We start from the raw sequence: 20290 nt of genomic DNA, 5'->3' as shown, positions 1-20290 counted from the left end.
CCTGTCCAGCAACGACCAATCCGGGCCGAGTTAGGCGGCCTCCATGGTTCTGCGGGGCGGAAGTGGGCGGGGCGCGGGCCACGGAGGGCCTTTGCGTGCGTTCCAGGTCGTCGCGTCACCCTGTACCACCCCGAGCCTTTGCTCAGCCTTCGGCTCGAGCGCCGGCTGATTCTTCCCTTGACGTAGGCCTTGGCCCGCCCAACTAATTTTCTACAGACTCTCGAGGCGTAGCTAAATGGGCGGAGCCTCTGGGCATCCTGGAGCAGGTGCCTAGCAACAGCGGAGACAGGGAACCAGGGAGTTAGCTCAGCCCGAGGTCAGTCTGGAAACCGGTCATGACTGACCACAGCCAGGTGAGGGCTGGGGTGAAGCCGGTCAAGCCCTTCAGGGAAATGTGGGAGGGGAGAAGGGTGACTGGCCGCCTACTCCCAAAGGAGAGATTTTTAATTGTTGTTTTGAGTTTTCAAGACAGGATTTCCCTTTGTAGCCCTGGCTGCCCTGGAACTCACTCTGTAGACCAGACTGGCTTTCTAACTCAGAGATCCGCCTGCCTCTGCCTCCTGAAGGCTGGAATAAAGGGCGTGCGCCACCACCGCCCTGCTTGTTTTGTTTTTGATAGACAGGGTTTCGTTATGTAGACTCAGAGAAATCTGCCTGCCTCTGACTCGGGTTGTTAGTGTTGGAGCTCAGATGGTCAAGTATCCTGGGAGTCGGGAGCCAAGGAATACCACGTCACCGAAAGCATAGCAGTTCACAGCTGTGCTCCAGGTTTCCCCAGTGCAAGTGTAACAGCTGTTCCGAATGAAGTTTCCGCAGTGAAAGGGTTACAGTTCTGCTGCAGCCAAGTATTCTAGTGTGCCGGTCCAGTCCTGTGTCCTGTAACACCCCGCCCCCCCAACCCCATGTAACAACTCTGCTCTGTCAGGGGAAGTTTCCCCAGCGAAAATGTTACAATTCTGCTCCAACTCTGACCAAAGCTGTTACAGCTGGGCTCCCCGCTGGTAAAAATGTCACCCCTCACTACAAACCTCACTCAAGAGTGGGGAGAGAAAATCCAGGAAAGTAGCTCCCTTTAGGATGAGGGGCAGCCGCAAAACTGAACAGGGTACAGTTTACATGAGGCTTCTTGGGGGGTGAGCAGAACTTTCCAGGGTGACTTGGGATTGGTGCACCTTTGTAGCCTGGTTCTGGGGCAAGCTCAGGGATTGGTGGAGTAAAGTTCAGGTCAGGATGTTTTTCCTTGGCCCAGGTCTACTGAGGGTCTGGTCAGGGGTGGGGTGTGTTCTCTTGGCCCTTTTCATCCTACAATGGTATTAAAGGTGTGTGCCACCACCAACCAGCCCTGATTCTGGTGATGATGGAAAGTGAGAGGTCAGGGGACGTGTTTGCTCAGTGTGGCCTGCAGGGTGTGAGAGTCCCAGGGGATTTACAAGGAACCTTAAAGCCCAGATGTGGAGCAGGGTCTGAGCTGGGGCGCTGAGAATAATGGACAACTATATACAGCACAAGGAGAGAGCAGAGGGTGCGGGTGCAGGGGCTACAAGGACCCTCATCCCCCTGAGCTTGACCACAGGAGAGGTTGAGAGGGGCAGGGCTAGAGAAATGCTGGAACACAGACTGGGTGTTCCTTCTCCCAGGGGCCGTTCCCACACCTCCTCCACCAGGCAAAGTCCCTGGGAAAAGAGTGGAGGTGATGTAGGGTGCCTCCTAAGGCCTTCCAAGCTTCCTGCCTGATTCGTTCCTAGGTGCCTGACAATGCCCACTCGAAGAAAGTTCCAAAGCTACGTGTTCATGTTCCTGAAGACAGAGCGAAGACCCTGCAACGTATCTTTGGGACAAGCCAGGTGTTCTACAGCACTCATAGGAAACCAAGGACAGGAGGATCAACAGTACCTGCCAAAGTCAGAGAGTAGTGAGTGACTTCCAGGTCCCCAGCCCCAGGTTCCTGCTTCACACAACCATTAACATGGAGTACAGCCCTGGCCTGGACTGCTGTCCCTTCTGGGACTCAGTGAACACTAATGGATAAAAAGAGCCGGAAGGGCTCCAAGATGGCCAGCCTGCCCTCCTGGGAACACTGCTTGCTTCTCCAGCCTCTTTACCTCAACCCTCCCTCCCACCTGCCCCGTGTAGCCCTGAGAATATCCTGGGCTGGTCCAAGATCAAGGCCAGCCCCACTGCCTGAATCCTCCTGTCCTGTCCTCACAGCTATCACCAAGGCCATCAGTCCCTAGAACAAGAGGACTGGGAGAATGCCGTGCTCTTCTTCTCCCGTGCTCTCCACCTGAACCCCGACACGGTAAGAGGAGGGTGAGTCACCGCGGCCTCCAGAAGCCTCTCCCTCACGATATACCTGCTAGACCCTTCCTCCCTGGACCCCTCAAATTCCCCCCCCGCCCCCGAGGCTTTGGACCCTATCCTAGAACTAGCTCTGTAGACCAGCTGAACCTCACAGAGATCTGCTAGCATCTGCCTCCCACATGCTAGGATTAAAGGCGTGCGCCACCACCGCACAGCAAATTGTTTTAAGACAAGGGGCAGACGATGGAGAGGACACAGCAGCCTAGGTCTCTCTGCTTTCAGGCAGACTTCTATGTTTTCCGTGCCGAGGCCTTCATCCAGCTCTGCGATTTCTCCTCCGCCCTGCAGAACCTGCGCATGGCCTACACCTACCAGCCAGAGAACAGCAAATACCTGGAGCGGCTGGCCTTTATACTCTACCTACAGGTGCCTAGGCGGCTCCCGCCCACAGAGGAGTGCACACCACACACCAGCCATAGGCCTGCCCTCCGGCCAGTAGGGTGGCCACCAGCCATATGGAAATGTTGAGTTATCAAAATGTGGCAAGTATGACAATTCAATTTTAGATTCAATTTATGTGCATCGGTAGGGGTGTTGCTCAGTGCCAGGACACCCGCCTTGCATACAGGGGCCCTGGGCACCATCCTAGTACCAAGTAAAAGGTTAACTGCTCAACATTTGCTTTCACATTTATTTATACATTTATAATTATTTATCCAACTATTGAATCAGTTGTCTCTTTGTCCCATGTGGGCTCTGGGCATCAAACTCAGGTTATCTTCCCAGTGAGTCATCTCACTACCCTCAGCCCTCAAGATCTGTTTTTTGTTTTTGCTTTTTTTTTTTTTTTGGACAGGTTTTTCTCTGTGTAGTGTTGACTGTCCTGGAACTTGCTCTGTAGGCCAAGCTGGCTTTGAGCTCACAGAGATTCACCTCCCTCTGCCTCCTGAGTGCTAAGATTAAAGGTGTGCACCTCCACCACCCAGAATTGTCTGGTTTTTTTTTTTTGAAGGGCAGATATTGGGTAGAAGTTGAGTTGGAGTATAACAGTGGTAGACCTTTTGCCTGGTACAGCAAGGGCCTGAGTTAGAGCCCTAATACCACAAGACACTAGATCATTCAGTTCTTACAAAGAAGCTTTGGGGCCAGTGAGAGGGCTCAGCGGGTAAGGGTGCTTGCCTCTAAGCCTGACAACTCAAATTTGATATCTGAGACCTACATGGTAAGAGAACTGACTCCTGCAAGTTATCTAGGCCTTCCACATGTGTGCTGCAACAGGGGCCTGCCCTCTTCTACAAAATAAATAGATGCGCCAGGCGGTGGTGGCACGCCTTTAATCCCAGCACTCTGGAGGCAGAGGCAGGTGGATCTCTGTGAGTTCGAGGCCAGCCTGGTCTACAAGAGCTAGTTCCAGGACAGGAACCAAAAGCTACGGAGAAACCCTGTCTCAAAAATCCAAAAATAAAATTAGATAGATAGATAGATAGATAGATAGATAGATAGATAGATAGATAAAATAGAAAAGAGACATGGGCCAGACAAGGTGGCTCAGGTTTGCCATCCCAGCACTTCAGACACAGGCAGGAATCTTGTTCTGAGTTCAAGGTCAGTGTACACTCCAGTGCGAAACTCTAGCTAACCAAACAAACACACCTGAGAAGGAGAAGGGGAGACTCCCCGGGGCACTCAGATAACTGTCCTGCCATCTCACTTCCTGTGTGACGGGGGGGGGGGGGGGGGGGGGGGGAGTCACTTTGCCTCTCTGAGCGAGCCCTGCTGCTGTCACCCACTGTCCCGCTCTGTCTCTGCTCAGCTCTGCATCTCTTTCCATCCTTGTCTCTTGGAGTCTGTTCAGGTCTCTCCCTGTCCTCTGCCAGCGGTGGAGTCCCCAGAGCTGGAGCAGAACTGACAGTGCCCGTCTCCTCAGGGCCAGTGCTTGTACGAGCTGTGTGACTTCCAGGAAGCCCTGTATGTCTTCTTGCAAGCCTCTGACCTCCAGCCCCAGAACCCTTCCTTCAGTTACCGCTGGTGAGTGTGGCGCGCTGGTGCTGGCCCCCCTCCCCACAGCCTCTTACTGTCCCAGGCTGAGTGCACCCCTGCCCTCCGCCCCCAGCATAGCCTGCCTGCTGGCCCTCAATCGACATCAAGACTGCCTCTCACTCATCACCAGGGAGGTGAAGCAGGGCAGGGCCAGTGCCGATGTCTACATCCTCCGGGCCCGGATCTACAACTTCTTCCAGAAGGTAGTGCACAGTGGGCAGGGCAGGCGTGTGGCCCCCAGTATGCCCAAAGATTATAGAGGAGGCAAGGCCAGCTGGAAGTCCTATCCCTGGGGACCCTGCCTGCTAAGGTAGCTGTCCTTCATCACTCAGGCCTGGCTCTGTGCCAGACTGTACTAGTCTCCATGGTAACCACAAAAGGGGTGGGGAATGAGTATGTCACACTATCCCTGTGTCTTCAGAGCTCTGGACTGAGACATGGGTCCTGGGGATCCAAGCTGTGCTCCTCAAGCCTGTGTAGGAAGCATCTACTGACTGAGCCCTCGAATGTGTGGCATCCAGGACACTGTAGACATTAGAGATGCAGAGTCCTTTCTGCCTTCTTTCCGTGCTCTCTGTTCATTCTTTCTTTTATCTGGGGGAGGGGTAAGGAGGAGGGTCTTTCGGCTTTTTTCTGAGACAATGCTGTCTTGGAGCTCACTCTGTAGATCAGGCTGGTCTCTAATTCAGAGATTCTTCTGCCTCTGCTGGGATTAAAGACGTGGGTCACTAGGCCTGGTATCCTGCTTTCTTTTCTTATTTGCACAGTGGAAAGTTGTAAAGCAGAGGCACAGAGTGTACAGGGGACAGCTTGGGGACAAGGGATGCTGGGTCACAGGTTAAGAATGTAGGCAGAGAGGAGGGGCCTGCAGTCTTCTGGGAGAGAGTGTTCCCTGGGGCAGGGAACCTCTAAGGGATGGTTCCCGCTGCGGAAACTGTCAGCTGGAGGAGGCAGAGTGCTAGAGGAGGGGAGAAGGGCTGAGGAGAGGGTCCTGCAGTGCTGACGCAGTGGGAGGGAAGAGCTCCGGAGCAGGGCAGCATTCCAGGTGAGCTGGGTGTTGGCAACAAGGTGGGGAGGGCCAGAGAGGAAGGAGGGGCCAGGCAAGGAGGGAGCGTGGCTGAGTAAGGCTACCCAGACAGGCTCTGGTCAGGGGCTGGGCTTCAGTGTGCCGGTGGTGACTCAAAGGCACGAGTGTATCCATCATCACGCTTTATTGCTGACTCACACCCCCACTCGTGTCCTGTGTGCGGCTATGTCAAACCCAAGACTGCTGGGAACCCTTGGAGGAAGGTGAATGATTGAGCAAGGCCACACAGCCAGCTCTCCAGCCCGAGCCCAATCAGCCACTCCCTCCCACCATTGCCCAGTCCTCCCAGTGTCCCCTCCAGCCAGTTACCCAAAGGAGAATGGGGTGCTTGCTAAGAATGTGGAGCGACTGGCCAACTTGCACAGCAGCGGAAGGCAGGAGTCTGCCTAGGGATGTGCTCTGCCTGTACCCAGACCGGGGTCAAGGAGGTTCCACCTGGAAAGGAGCTGTTAATGTTGAGGCTGGGGGTGGATTTTCCCCCAGGGCTTCCTGCCTCGTTCACGAGGTGAAAAATGTAGAACAACATTGCAGGGGACACAGGAGGGATGGAGTGAAGCTAACTTGTCACCTAGAGGCCTGCCCTTCTTTACCCCCTACTGGGACAGTATCACCCCAGCATGCCACCTCCACCTGCAGCCCAAGCTCTGCTATCAGGACCTTCGAAGCGCCCTGCTCTTCGATCCCAAGCACCCACAGGCCAAAGGCCTACTCCAGATGATGGTGAACCAGGCCAAGCAGTCCTTTCAAGACGCTAGCATCCTGGCCGTGCAGGGCAAGCTGCACCGTGCACTGAAGCGTATCTGCTGTGCCATTGAGAACAACCCCCTGGACCCCAACCTCTTCCTCTTCCGGTACCAGGGTGGAGAGGGGCTGCTCCTCCTGCAAATCTGTCGTGTGGTCTCCAAAGAGTCTCTGGCCCTCCCCAGGCTTCAGTTTCTCTCTAGTGCCAAGAACCTTCACCTGCCTTCAGCTGGGGTCCTGGCACCATCGAGGTGGTCTCCCAGTACCCCAGCCAGGCCTGCTGAGTAGTTCATGCTAAGAGGGTATGAGATTAGGGGTTGTATCTGGTCCCTCAAGAATTTGGTGCCATTCAATCTCCCTAATTCTGTGTTTTCTCATCTAAACACTTGGCTAAAGTGTGTGTGTACAAAGGCCTGAACAGGGCACGTGAGATGGCTCAGTGTGTAGAGTAGGTTGCAGAACAAGCCTGTCGACCTGAGTTCAAGTCCCAGGACCTGTATAAATATGGGCGGAGAGAACTGACTCCACAAAGTTGTCCTGAACATAGAGGCTTGCACATAGCTCTTCCCAAAATGGGAAACTGTGCTTAAGAAGTAAAAGATGCTGGTGACTGCTGATTATCCTGGCAGCAACTCGGCCAGCACCAAATCAGGCCTGGGGCTTGAGGCAGAATTCATGGCTATAGTCAAAGGTCATGGATTGAAGGCCCAGGGTGGGCAGTGGCTTTCTAGTCAAGTGGGATGCGTTGGTCCTTGTGTCCGCCTGCTGCCTGCCATGTCCACCACCATAGGGGGACCATGTATAGACGGCTCCAGCAATTTGACCCAGCTGTGGAAGACTTCCTGAAGGCGCTGGACATGGTGACTGACAGCCAGGACAGCCTGGTGCAGAAGGTACAGCGCCAGCTGCTGCTGACCTACAACGACTTTGCTGTGCACTGCTACACCCAGGGCTCCTATCAGGAGGGCGTGCTGCTGCTGAACAAGGCGATCAGGGACGAGCAGAACGAGAAGAGTCTGTACATCAACCGTGGGGGTGAGCTGGGTGGTCAGGCCCCTGAGAACGTCCGAGGTGGCCAGATTGGGTCCTGGTTTAGCTCCAGGAGTTGGGGATGCACTCAGTCCTTGCCCTCGGGTCCTAGACTGCTTCTTCCAGCTGGGCAACCTGGCCTTCGCGGAGGCAGACTACAAGCAGGCACTGGCACTGAGCCCGCAGGACGAGGGAGCCAACCTACGCATGGGTGTGCTGCAGGAGAAGATGGGATTCTGTGAGCAGACACGCAGGTGTCTGGGGGTGGGAGGGGTGTGGCCAGGGAGGGTGGCAGGCAGGGTTCACCAGAAGCCACCTGCTAGTTGTCTTCTGGACAGAGGTTTTATTCCCATCGTCACCACAAATAGTTTCATTTGATGATATTAGAAATTAAGCTTTTTAATGAAAAAATTAAATATTCAATAACGTATGATTAAGAATGACTTTTTTTGTTTGGTTTTGAGACAGTTTCTTTGTGTAGCCCTGGCTGTCCTGGAATTAGCTCTGTAGATCAGGCTAGTCTTGAACTCACTGAGCTCTTTCTACCTCTGCCTCCAGAATACTGGGATTAAAGGCGTGTGCCACCACCACCAGCCTTAGAATGTATTTCAAAGGCCTGCCTACCTGCCCATGAGCCTCCTCTAGATTCCTCCAGGACTTAGGTTGATTTCCAGCACCCACGTGGCAACTCACAGCCATCTTTTACCCCAGTCCCAAGTGATCAGGCGTGTAAATGGTTCCCAAACATACATGCAGGCAAAACACCCATACACATTTTGAAAACTATTAGCACTGGATGTAGTGACCCGCACCTTTATTTAATACTAGTGCTTGGGAGGCAGAGACGGGTGCATCTGAGTTTAGGCCAGCCTGGTCTACATATCAAATTCCAGTAAAGCCAAGACTACACAGTGCGACCCTGTTTTACCCTGTCTTGAGAAATAAAACAAAGCCAGGCAGTGGTGGTGCCTGCCTTTAATCCCAGTTCAAAGCCAGCCTGATCTACAAGCTAGTTCCAGGACAGGCTCCAAAGCTACAGAGAAAGAGAGAGAGAGAGAGAGAGAGAGAGAGAGAGAGAGAGAGAGAGAGAGAGAGAGAACTATATTAGGTCCACCAAAGTTATAGTATGCAAGTGTCAGGTTCTTCAAGAGAGTGGCTGACAGGAGTGGGAGGGAGGAGCATGGTGGGCGGGATCAGAGGCCCCTACTTTTCCTTCACCTCGGTGCCCATCTCTTATGGGTGGCCCAGCTCATGGCAGCCTTGGGCATGTCCCTCAGGCAGTTCCAGACAGCGGAGGACCACTTCTCAACAGCCATCAAGCACAACCCTGAGAAGGCCCAGTACTACCTGCACCGGGCCAAGAGCCGACAGCTCCTGCAGAACATTTTGGGAGCCCGCCAGGATGTTGCCACTGTGCTGCTCCTGAACCCCAACTATCCAAAGGTGGGCTCCTACTGGGCCAGGAAGATTCACACCCTGGCCACTGTTAAATCAGTGACAGTGAGCTGCTACTCCTCGCCCTCCTGCCCGCTGGCATCCCCTCCCTCCATCCACCCACAGGTACAGAGGGAGACTCAGTACAGGCCCAGCTGCTCTGAGGTTAGGCCCTGCTCCCCATTAGAGAACGATCTGTTTCTCTGGATCACCTGCTCCTTCGGGGGCAAAAGGCCCCAGTCTAGAAAGTTTGCAGAAGCCTTCCCTGTTGGTCCCTTGAGGGCAAGGTAGCACCAACCCCTACTCACTGTGCCACCCCGGCAGATGGCCCCACTGATGACCAACCTCTTTCCTGGCATGACTGTGGAGGACGTGCTTAAGAGCCAAGTGGCCCAACTGGCCAAGCTCGAGCTAAGTCGGATGCTAGAAAGTGGTCCGAAGGTCATCCACCCACAAAGCATTGTGATGTAAGCTTGTGGGACCTTCTCTGGCTAGCCGTGGGAGCAGGTGGGGACGCACAACTCCTCTGGTCTAGTTGCCTCATAAGACCTGCACTGTCTGGTCCCTGAGGACAGCAGGCTGAATTCCAGAGACTGATACAGGGCTGGGACCATGACTTGACAGGCAGAGGTTAATGGAACGTCAGAAAGCCCGAGCCTTGATGGAGTCCTGGAATCGGGAATATGCTTTCACGGGGAAACTGGAAGAGGAACTGGCTACTCCTCCGACCTTGCAAGGGAAGACTGAACTCAAGAGAAGAGGAACAGAGGATAAAAAGGTGAGTGGAACTTATGCTAGGGCCCACACCCTGGAGTCTAGTGTGGCTGACCGCACCTAAGATGGGGAGCCACAGCAAGGGTGCCCTGTGGTTGTGATGGTTTTCGGACTTGCTTCCCCTCTACCCCTCCAGCCCACAAGGTTTCTCTGTACAGCCCTGGCTGTCCTGGAACTTGCTCTGTAGACCAAGTTGGCCTCAAACTCACAGATCTGCCTGTCTCTGCCTCCTGAGTGGTGGAATTAAATGCATGCGCCACCACACCTCTGGCTCAGATTTGCTTCTAGAACTTCACCGATGGGGCTGAGGATGTGGCTCTGGCCCGAGGGCCTCCCCCAAAGAGATGGTGGGTGCAGCAGGAGCCAGGTGGAGAGGGGAGTGGTGCTAGGTTCACTGTAGAAATTCTTGGGTACTCACTCAAGAAGGCTGGACTACCGTGCAAAAGGCAATTCGAGTGATAAGGGGCTGAGGTGTGTGTGCCCTGTAAGCACAGGCAACTTCATGTGCCTGCGACACACTACAGAGCCGGTATTCGATGCGAATACACTGGGGTTTATTGATTACAAGCTAGCTAACTCAGACTGTAAGGTTAGGTCCTCTCTAAAATGGAGATCTTTCTCAAAATGGAGTTTGTTCTGCCCCTTCAGTATATATAAGAACCTCCCCCCTCTCTGATAGTAAGACGATGCTACGATCATGCTCTGCTTGGGACACTGGCCACTTGTGCCTTGCTTTCCTTACAGTTTTTCATAGTCTTTTCATTGAGCCGGACGGTGGTGGTACATGCCGTTAATCCCAGCACTCAGGAGGCAGAGGCAGGTGGATCTCTGTGAGTTCAAGACCAGCCTGGTCTACAAGAGCTAGCTCCAGGACAGGCTCCAAAGCTGCAGAGAAACCCTGTCTCAAAACAAAACAAAACAAAAAAAAAAAGTCTTTTCATTGAATATAGCATAGACAAATATACAAAGTGTGTGTGTGTGTGTGTGTGTGTCTTGTGTTATATCTATGCTGTCTGTGCAGAACACATGCCCACGTGGAGGCCAGAGGACGTTAGGTGTCCTTCCTTCTCTACCATGTTTCACCTTACTGAGAATAAGATAGCCTCAGAAACCCTCCTGTCTCCACTCCCTCCAGTGCAGGTGCTCCAGGCACACACAGCCATCGTCCCCAGACTGCACACAGGTGTGGGATCTCCGCTCAGGGCTCACGCGCATAGCAAGCACTCATCTCCTCCCTGTTGTTGTTATTGCTTTGCAAGACAGGCTCTCACTACATAGCCCTAGCTAGCATGAACTCACTAATATAGACAAAGCTGCCTTCAAACTCACAGAGAATGGCCTGCCTCTGCCTCCCCAGAGCTAAGACTAAAGATAAGTGCCGCCACACCTGGCCCCTAGTCTGTTTTAGAGTCAGTGTCTTGCTGTGTAGCCCAGCTGGTCTAGAACTCGTTATGTAGCTTAGGCTAGCCTCAAACTTTCAGCAATCCTCCTGCCTTAGCTTCCAAAGTGCTGGGACTACAGGCATGAACCATCATCCCAGTACTCAGGAGACAGACATAGGTGGATCTCTGTGAGTTCGAGACCAGCCTGGTCTACAAGAGCTAGTTCCAGGACAGGCTCCAAAACCACAGAGAAACCCTGTCTCGAAAAACCAAAAAAAAAAAAAAAAAAAAAAAAAAGAGGGGGCTGGAGAGATGGCTCAGTGGTTAAGAGCATTGCCTGCTCTTCCAAAGGTCCTGAGTTCAATTCCCAGCAACCACATGGTGGCTCACAACCATCTGTAATAAGGTCTGGTGCCCTCTTCTGGCCTGCAGGAATACATGTAGATAAAATACTGTATACATAATAAATAAATAAATAAATGTTAAAAAAAAAGAGTACAAGTCTTAAATGAAAGGTTAGTCTGCCATAGCCTCATCACAAGGTAAACAAACACATTTTCAGCTCCCAGAAGGCCCTTTGTGCATGCATCTTCCTAGGCCCCTGCCCCTCCCCACTTCTGCACAAGTCTGCTCCAATTCCTAAATCCTTTTTTTTTTTAAATGAATATGGCCTGCTGTCCTATCTCTGGTTCCTTTTATACAGTTCCCCTAAGGAATGGCTCACCTGGTCTATCAACCAGTTTTGCTGCCCACAAATCTCAAGTGCGGCTGTATTGTAGTCAAAGACATTGTGCAGCCGTCGTGAGTGCAGCACCAGTGCCCTCCCTACTTCCCCAAATAGGGAGAAGAGATGTGATCCATGTACCCACTCATCATTGTGGGCATCGTCTGTGGGAAATGCTCACAGGGGCACAGTGGAGAGCCCCAGGGGCAAGGGATGGCCAACAGGTGACCCCCATGGGTGGAGGAGGCCACAGGTCCTGCTAGACACAAAACTTGCTTTCTCCGCAGCAACACGTGGCCGCAGCAGGCTGCTTATGTGCTCAGAGCTCTGTTCTCTCAACTATGAAATAGTCGTGGGGCTGGAGGGATGGCTCAGTGGCTAATAACACTGGCTGCTCTTCCAAAGGAGCCAGGTTCAATTCCCAACACCCACATAGCAGCTCACAACTGTCTGTAACTCCTGTTCCAGGGGATCTGATACCTTCATACAGACATACATTCAGGCAAAACACCAGTGCACATAAAATAAGAATAAATAAATCATTAAATAATGTTAAGAAAAGAGAAATAGTTGTAGTAGAAGCATCCCCCCTGGGTGGATGGAAGAATGGAATATGAGAAATAGAGGCTCCTCAGCTCCAACACGCACTCCACAGGGCTCAGTTTGCAGAAGCCAGGCCCCATGTGAACCAATGTTCTACTCCCCTGCCTGCAGTCTTAGCCCCTGGGTGCTCCCATCCATCCCAGAGTCTGTGAGGAACTCTAAGCCAGGGAACAGAGTGCTGGAGTGGAAAAAAAGAGCTGGAGACATGGCTCAGTGGTTAAAAGTCAATACTGCTTTTGTAGAGGACTTGAGTGTGGGTTCCAGCACCCAGTGGGCAGCTCACAGCAGCCTGGAACTCCAGCTCCAGGTTATCTGACGCCCTCTCCTAGCCTCTGTGGGCACCTGCACTCTTGTGTACCCACAATCACTTGTGCATACTCCCCCCCCACCACCACCCGCCCCAGACAGGGTTTCTCTGTGCAGTTTTGGAGCCTGTCCTGGAACTAGCTCTTGAAGACCAGGCTGGTCTCAAACTCACAGAGATCCACCTGCCTCTGCCTCCCGAGTGCTGGGATTAAAGGTGTGTGCCACCACCACAGGGCGTGCATACACATTTTCAAAAGCAGAAAATAAGCCGGGTAGTGGTGGCACATGTTTTTAATCACAGCAATATGGAGGCAGAGGTAGGTAGCTCTCTTGAGTTCAAGGCCAAGGCTACACAGAGAAACCCTATTTGGGGATGGGGGAGGGGGGGTGGCTTGACTGTCATGTGACCTTCCAGACACATAGCTGTGGGTGCAGCAAGGGTCTCCTAATCTGTAGCTCCCCAGCTTGACTCTTGCTCTAGGTGAAGCCCAGCATGGTGATATCCCTGTCAGACAGCTACGTGGACCAGACCTCCTCCTCGGGCTCAGTCTTCAGCAGTAAGTCCTTGAAGCTCCTGCTCCGCCTAATAGACCAAAGCAGCAGAGAGGTCAGAGGTCAAGTGCTGAAGCTTGGGTTCTGCCCTGGACAGCTCTGACCCTGTATGGTGACTCTTCAGTTAGAAGCAGCAGTGTAAGGACTCAGTGGGATGGGCACAGGGCAGGGACCGGTTACCCTCAGGCCAACTTCCCCCTTCTCCCTCCAATACCTGCCCCTTTTCCTCTCTGCTCCTTAGTGTGTCCCTGAACTGAGCCACACACCTCATGTATACCCAACAGGTTTTGACTCCCAATTTTCCTATCACCAGCTAAGAGGGGATGAAAGGGCAAAGCAAGAAAGCCGCTCCCCACGAGCCCTGGTGTGAGGTGGTAGCAGCGGAAAGGGTGTCCCCACTGCTCCTTGGTGCAGGGTGGTAGAATTAGTCCCCTTTATTCCATTTGGTTATCCTCTCCAAACTGCTCTATGATGCTCCAAGTGCCCGGACACAGGCTTGTGCCTAACAACTGATAACGGGTAAGTGGCCCAGTCCTTGTCCAAGTCAGCGAGGGGAACAGCCAGCCAAGCGCATGGGACTGGAGCTCAGAGGGCAGGGGTGTGATTAGACCTTTCAAGAGCTCAAGGCAGACCTCAAGGAGCTGAAGGACGGGCAGGAGGTAGCTATGTATAAGCAGGGGTAGGGATGGGCAGGGTACTGCTGGGTCAGAGTTCAGAGTCTGGTGGGAGAACAGGGCTGGGGAGAGCCTGGAGAACGGCTGGGTGGGTCAGCAGTGTTCAGGCAGCTGCTCGCCCTTTGCACAGCCCAGGCACAGGGAGGAGGTGGGAGGCTCCAGCTATGGCCTGGAGGTGGCCTGGAAGTCCCTTTTCCCGGAGCTGTCTGGAAAGACAGGCAGGCCTAACAGCTGCTCTCCACTCTTTGCCAGTCCTGAGCCTGAGCACCTCGGGAATGGACATATCAGACAGTCAGGAGTATAGGAGCACTTCCAACACAGCTGTGATGTCTGGAGACTCAAGGCCTCAGTCCTCAGAGCCCAGGAAGAACAGGGAGAAACTAGGCCTGAGCAGGGCCCCCAAGGTCACCCAGGCCTCCGAGAACCCAGACCAGAACTCGCATGAGACCACACCTGCCTATGGCCAAAGACGCCACTCCAGCAAGGCAAAAGCCACGCAAAGCCCAGGAAGACAACGCCCCAGCCAGAAATCCAGAGTGACAAAAGCCACCGTGGATCCAAAGCCTAGAAAGAACAGGCCTGCCCTGACCCCGAAGCAGAGGCTCAGAAGAGCCAAGGCTGTTCGTGCCCAGAGCTGGAAACCCAGGTCCCAGGTCCACAGCGAGACCGTTTCCCATGGCAGAAGCAGTAGTAGTTCCAGTGAGACCCAGGACCAGAGTCCAGGGCCCAGCAGTTCTGAGGACACCTCAAGCTCCAGTGAGAGCACAACATCAAGCTCCAGCAAGACCAACCCCCTCCCGGAGCCGAGCCTGCAGCTCCACAAAGCCCAGGATCCCCAGGACGGGAACCTGAGCTCCAACAAGACTGACCCCGTCCTGGAGCCGAGCCTGCAGCTCCGCAAAGCCCAGGATCCCCAGGACCAGAACCTGAGCTCCAGCAAGGCGGAGCTTTCACCCACCCCTAGCCAATCTGCTGCCCCCTGAACGGGCCAATGAGAAGGCCTTGCTGAAGGGAGGGCAGATTTTCTCAACACCCAATCTTACAGAAAAGCTGCCTCCTCCAAGGGCAACAAGAAACCCTCGTCAATGTTCCGATCCCATGGCTATGTTTATTAACCCTGTTCTCTTGTATAAAATTAAAAACTGAAGTCCAGGCCCAGGTGGCAGCTCGAGCCCTCCATTTGGTCCAACTGTGAGGTTCCAGTCCGGCCTTGCTGGATTTCCAGGTCCAGCCACAGGCTGAGATCTCGCGTGGAACCCACCTGGCAAGGTGTGCAGGTAAAAGCCGTGGATGGGAGCAGCCACGAGCCGTCATCCCTGAGGTACGGTTCACATTGAGAAGGCTCAGGCTGCAGGGCAGTGGCAAGGCTATGAGGTTCTGGGGTGCCCAGGAGTTTCCTGGTGAAGATGCCTTCTAGGCCTTTCTTCCTCAGCCTGGCCAACACCTTTCTTCATCTTAATTCTGTGCTCAAGGTCCCGCTTGCCAGCCGGCTTAAGAAAAAACCCCTTCAGGAGACCCAGGTCTTTCTTGTTTGTCCATCTAGACAGAGGAGGCAGTGATGCCACCTGGGTTCTCAGAGGAAAAAGGTGACTCGGGAGGCCACTGTCTTGCAGCCGTTGGAGGAGAAGAGCTGTTCACCCTCTGGGAAGTAGGTGATGCTGTCCAGCACAGCCTGCACCACTTCCTCCTGGGGCTCCAGGCCCAGCTGAGCCAGTTCATTGAGGATACAGTGGCGCACATGATGCCGCTGGAGTGGGAGGAAGGGTACCACAGCATCGATCAGGTGTTCCTCCATGTTGCCAGACCGCCAGAAGCCATCTGCAGGAATGGCAGGAGGCATGGAAGCCTGGTGAGCTTTTCAAGTCAGGAATTCATGCCCCATGGGGGGGGGGGTACAAGCTGAGTGAGTGGGGCTGTTTCTCCGCTGCTTCGGTAATGGCGGGGTGTGCAGAGGCCTGAGGGAACAACTATGATGCAATGGACACCACTTGGGACACTCAGGTCTAGCCCACAAGGATGTCCCAGAGCCAACTTACAGTGAGGGTTGTCCAACACAGCTCGGGAGACTGCTGGCTCCAGCTCCTGCAGGCTGATTTCTTCCCTGTCCCTGTGACTGCGCCATGCCTCCAGGGCTACCTGGTTGATCTGCTCGCCACCAGTGTTGCTAAAATCACAAGCACCAGGCTGAGACTCATTGAGGGGCTAGAGGTGACACCTAACATGACTCAGTACGCAGAGTGGTCCGTGTCCTCCTCCTCCCAGTTCCCATGACAACCAAGTCTCTGTAGCATGCATGTGCCATGTACTTTGCAATTCACAGACCAAATGGGAGGTGGGGTTGACACAGTGTCTGGCTACTGAAGCCATCCTCCTGACTGGGTCCAGAATGCTGGGTTACAAGTGTGCGCCATCCCACTCAGGCCACAGCGTCCTTTGGTCTATGTATTTCCCCTTTAAGTAGCTTTCCCCAAGGGGCCAGTGGGGCATTAGCACTGATCGAGCTTCTGAAGCAGGGGGCAGTGCTCAAAGAAGCTCAGCAGTTTGGTCTAAGGAGTCATGGCTTGGGAACAGGGCCACTGGTCCTTTTCTCCCAGGCCTGTGTCCTTTCAGCTACCCAAGAGGGATGGCCAGGCAGGGGTTCCGCACAGCAGCAGGGACCTAAAAGTCTGAGGGAAGTCAGCCACCTCTGATGACAGTCGCCAGGGACAGTGTAAGGGGCTGGGAGCACAGGCCCAAGTTGGACAGCTGACCCTCTGACCAGTGTCCCCCCGTGCCTGCTCCCATGCTGAACCCACCTGATAAAGATGAAAATGGCTTTGCGATAGTTGGTCCCGTACACAACCCAGGAGGGGCCCAGGAAGGGCTGCAGGACCTCCATCAGGCCAGGGGGCAGCTTGTCCACCTCATCGAAGAGGAAGAGAGACCTGCCACAGGCAGTGAGGTTCCCCTGGACCCAGCTCTTGAGTTCCTTCTGTGGGGGTAGAAACAGGAGTTCCAAAGAAGTGCAAGACTTGCCCCCAATCCCAAACTTCTTCCCAAGCCAAGAAAAACTCCCCAGAGAGATGATCTGTTTCCAGAGAACACCAACCCCTTGAGACAGATGGTAAAAGAGTAGCCCAGGGAGGCTCCGAGACTTGTCCAAGGTCACACAGCCAATTAACAGGTGAGCAGTGTCCCAATTGTCAGTTCATGACAGCTACCGATTTGTATGACAAGGAAGCTGAACCTGCCCCACAGTGTTGACAGCTAAGATGGATCAGGAGCAGCAGTAATCAGAGCTGGCACCAAATGGGGCTAAGAGCTAAGGGGGCCGAGGAATGCAGACACAGATACTCTGTACTATCTGCCCTGTGGGTCCCTAGTCTCTCTTGATGCCTCCTCTCCAGTATCAGAGAGAACAAGCCCCTCCTTGACACCACGGTGAGCCCTGTGTGGGCTGGAACCCTCTCCAGGTTAGGGCTGGGAAAGGGGCCCGGACACACCCACCGTACCTTGTACTGCTCGATGTGGCTGGGATGTGGGAAGTGGATGATGGGGGAGAAGTGGTGCACATGAGGGCTGCGGAGGCCGCCCCGGAAGAGGTACTGTGCCAGCAGGGAGCTGACGTAGGACTTGCCAGTGCCTGTCCAGCCGTGCAGGGAAAGGACCAGTGGTTTGCTGGGGGCCGGGTTCTGGATAAAGGCCTTCAGCGACTTCCCCACCAGGGCCTTGGCCAGATGCTGGCCAGCCAGGTGCTGGGCCAGGTCACACTCCAGACCTAGGGCCACAGATGGAATGTGTATCAAGGCAGATGGCAGGGCTGGTGACTCATGTCTGTAATCTCAACACTTGGGAGGCAGAAACAGCAACAGTCCAGCTAATCAAAGGCTAGCCCGGGCTTACATTGAGTTCCAACACACCTTTAATCCTAGCACTTGGGAGGCAAAGGCAGGGAATCTCTGTATAGGCCAGCTTGGACTATACAATGAATTCCAAGCCAAGAAGACTTACATGGTGAGATACTGCCTCAAAAAAAAGAGTAAATAAAGATAGGAAGAAAGAGGAAGGAAGGAAGGAAGGAAGGAAGGAAGGAAGGAAGGAAGGAAGGAAGGAAAAAGAAAAGGAGGGGAAGGAAAGGGAAGGGAAAAGAAAAATCAGCCGGGCATGGTGGCACAAACCCTTAATCCCAGCCCTCTGGAGGCAGAGCCAAGTGGATCTCTGTGAGTTTGAGGCCAGCCTGGTCTACAGAGTTCCAAGAGAGTCAACACTATGTAGAAAAACCCTGTCTCAAAAACAAAAAAATTGCCGGGCGATGGTGGCGCACGCCTTTAATCCCAGCACTCGGGAGGCAGAGGCAGGTGGATCTCTGTGAGTTCAAGACCAGCCTGGTCTACAGAGCTAGTTCCAAGACAGGCTCCAAAGCCACAGAGAAACCCTGTCTCAAAAAACCAAAAAAAAAAATTGCCCCTCGACCGAAGAATGGATGAGGAAAATGTGATACATTTACACAATGGAGTACTACACAGCAAAAAAATTAACAAAATGGATGGAACTAGAAAACACTATTTTAAGTGAAGTAACCCAGACCCAGAAAGACAATTGTCATATGTACTCACTCATAAGTGGTTTTTAAACATAAAGCAAAGAAAACCAGCCTACAAATCACAATGCCAGAGAACCTAGACAACAATGAGGACTCTAAGAGAGACATACATAGATCTAATCTACATGGGAAGTAGAAAAAGACAAGATCTCCTGAGTAAATTGTGAGCATGGGGACCATGGGAGAGGGTTGAAGGGGAGAAGAGAGGAAGGGAGGGGAACAGAGAAAAATGTAGAGCTCAATAAAAAAAATCATTTAAAAAAAAAACAGCAAAAAAAACCCCAACAAACAAAATAGCAAAAACAACGGGGACTGGAGAGATGGCTCAGTGGTTAAGAGCACTGACTGCTCTTATAGAGGACCGGGGTTCAATTCCCATATGGCATCTTACAACTGTAACTCCAGGATCCAGCACCCTCACACAGATATACATACAGGCTAAAAACACCAATAAAATAATTTAAAACAAACAAACAAAAAAAACCATCAAGGCAAAGAGGAAAGGCATGTCCGTGGCCTCTGGAGATATTTGTTCAGAGAGACCGAGAAGCCACTCAGCAAGAGCCTTGCAGCAGCGCCCCCTCGCGGGGGTTCCCTGGATTGCACCAGCCCCGAGTGAGCGCCAGCCTCAGGTACAGCCCAGATCCGGGCCGCCGGCCGGTTTCGCCCCGGCGACAAGTTCCCTCAAGGGAGGCCTGACATAAGCCACCAGGCGCCCCTCTCCACAGGGCACCCACAAACCCTTGCCTCGGGACTGTGCCGGAGGCTCTCTGATCCCCCCCCGCCGGCCCCGGCTGTAGCCGCTTCGACCCCAAGCAAGCTACCGGCTGCCCACCCCTCCGCCTTGGCTCCCACCCCTCACCCGGCAAGTCTGGCCTGAAGTCGCATTCGCAGAACGAGCTGAAGCTGCAGTACAGAGAAGCCACGTCCCAGGCGGTGGCGGTGGCCAAGACCAGTCCGAGCAGCCCGAGGATCGAGCCCCGGGGCAGGCAGCCTCGCCTAGCAACAGCCATCCGGTTGAGTCCCGATTTCGGCCTGAGGCCGCCCATCGCCTGGACCTGTAAACTACAGCTCCCGGTGCGCACCGCTCCGCATCAGCCACGCCCACTGCCTACAACTCCCGGCTCCCCTTTCTCGCGTCTCTAAAATCCGGAGTGGTCTAGTAGCAGTACCAAAAATTGGCCGCCAGGGGGAGCCAGCGAACCGCCTAATCCGAGGCTGTAGCCCGCGTTTCGTGGTCAAGGGTAACTAAGGGCCATCTCCCTAACCTCAGAAAGAATAAAGGATTGCTAAGAGGGTGACGCAACGATGATAACAAAAACTTGTGCGGAACCTTACACTTTGCTGGGCGCCTTTTCCAAGCTCTTTAACAAAGCGTGCTAACTTAGGTTTTCTGAGAGCGTTTCTCTGCCTGTCAGGTGCCATACACATATCATGTAACAACACCTGCCATATCCAGGGAAGTGATATTCAGTGAGATGCGGTCACATTAAGTGTTTTTGCTCAGAAGATAGTCAGCAGGGCTCGTGAGACGGCACAGTGGCTAAAGATGCTTGTCACCAAGCCTAAGGTCAATCCCCAGAGCCTGCCTGCTGGGAAGAGAGAACCATTTCCTGCAAACTATCCTCTGATATCCACACGTGCATGCAAACACAGACTAAATGGATAAATAAGTAAATTAAAAGGCAGAAATTTCCTAAGTCTGGGTAATTCAAAAAAATGTAACTTTCTCTTTTCTTCCTTCCATCTCTCACATTTTTCCAGACAAGGTTTCTCTGTGTAGCCCTGGCAGTCCTGGAGCTCTCTCTGTAGATCAGGCTGGCCTCGAACTCATGGAGATCTGCCTGCCCCACCTTCCGAGTGCTGGCATTAAAGGTGAACAGGTTCCTGAGGTCTGAGGCTTGACCTAAGATCACCGTCAGCCCATACTTCCCCATCTGCTGGCCTATTCTGTTATGCCTCAGGAAAAGTCCCTTCTCCCACTATGTGTCAGTCTCTACAGGAAACGGGGATCCTTTTTCTGAAGATTTTTTTTTTTTGGAGGTGAGGGGTCTTATGCAG

General features: G+C 53.4%; 2 protein-coding genes across 6 annotated transcripts; one reads left to right on the top strand and one right to left on the bottom strand.

Annotated features, from left to right (window-relative positions):
- The first annotated feature begins 136 nt into the window (after window positions 1-136).
- On the top strand, window positions 137-14714 carry Ttc16 (tetratricopeptide repeat domain 16). 3 transcript variants are annotated; one of them, XM_075985882.1, is made up of 14 exons: window positions 137-353; window positions 1746-1912; window positions 2209-2299; window positions 2650-2727; window positions 4229-4329; window positions 4415-4544; window positions 6065-6279; window positions 6960-7204; window positions 7311-7452; window positions 8476-8641; window positions 8957-9099; window positions 9257-9410; window positions 12903-12978; window positions 13900-14714. In XM_075985882.1, the coding sequence occupies exons 1-14, from the start codon at window positions 336-338 to the stop codon at window positions 14628-14630; spliced, it is 2457 nt and encodes an 818-aa protein (XP_075841997.1). In that variant the 5' UTR covers window positions 137-335; the 3' UTR covers window positions 14631-14714. The 3 variants fall into 3 exon arrangements, with proteins under 3 accessions (XP_075841997.1, XP_075841996.1, XP_075841998.1); XM_075985881.1 differs by having other exon boundaries at window positions 2584-2727; XM_075985883.1 differs by lacking the exons at window positions 137-353; window positions 1746-1912; window positions 2209-2299; window positions 2650-2727 and adding an exon at window positions 2768-2847.
- A 21-nt stretch (window positions 14715-14735) lies between these two features.
- Window positions 14736-19283, bottom strand: Tor2a (torsin family 2 member A). Of its 3 annotated transcripts, none has more exons than XM_075985884.1 (5): window positions 19092-19283; window positions 17139-17404; window positions 16443-16618; window positions 15684-15811; window positions 14736-15465 (listed from the first exon to the last, which is right to left on the bottom strand). In XM_075985884.1, exons 1-5 carry the CDS (start codon window positions 19276-19278, stop codon window positions 15221-15223), a joined length of 1002 nt encoding a protein of 333 aa, XP_075841999.1. In that variant the 5' UTR covers window positions 19279-19283; the 3' UTR covers window positions 14736-15220. The 3 variants fall into 3 exon arrangements, with proteins under 3 accessions (XP_075841999.1, XP_075842001.1, XP_075842000.1); XM_075985886.1 differs by having other exon boundaries at window positions 15680-15811; window positions 19092-19281; XM_075985885.1 differs by lacking the exon at window positions 14736-15465 and adding an exon at window positions 15472-15602 and having other exon boundaries at window positions 19092-19281.
- Window positions 19284-20290: the final 1007 nt, after the last annotated feature.

This window comes from Microtus pennsylvanicus, chromosome 9 (assembly GCF_037038515.1).
Source record: "Microtus pennsylvanicus isolate mMicPen1 chromosome 9, mMicPen1.hap1, whole genome shotgun sequence".
Taxonomy (NCBI): Eukaryota; Metazoa; Chordata; class Mammalia; order Rodentia; family Cricetidae; genus Microtus; species Microtus pennsylvanicus.
This window is presented reverse-complemented; position numbering and strand designations above follow the sequence as displayed.

Excerpts from the sequence above, each read along its gene's own strand:
- Tor2a (XM_075985884.1), bottom strand. The coding sequence starts at position 19,278 with ATGGGCGGCCTCAGGCCGAAATCGGGACTCAACCGGATGGCTGTTGCT. Across the intron at positions 17,405-19,091 it reads CTTCAGGCCAGACTTGCCGG|GTCTGGAGTGTGACCTGGCC; the intron begins GTGAGGGGTGGG and ends CTGTGGCCCTAG. Across the intron at positions 15,466-15,683 it reads TGTGTTGGACAACCCTCACT|ATGGCTTCTGGCGGTCTGGC; the intron begins GTAAGTTGGCTC and ends CCATTCCTGCAG.
- Ttc16 (XM_075985881.1), top strand. Across the intron at positions 2,300-2,583 it reads TCCACCTGAACCCCGACACG|GCAGACTTCTATGTTTTCCG; the intron begins GTAAGAGGAGGG and ends CTCTGCTTTCAG. Across the intron at positions 6,280-6,959 it reads CCCAACCTCTTCCTCTTCCG|GGGGACCATGTATAGACGGC; the intron begins GTACCAGGGTGG and ends CCACCACCATAG.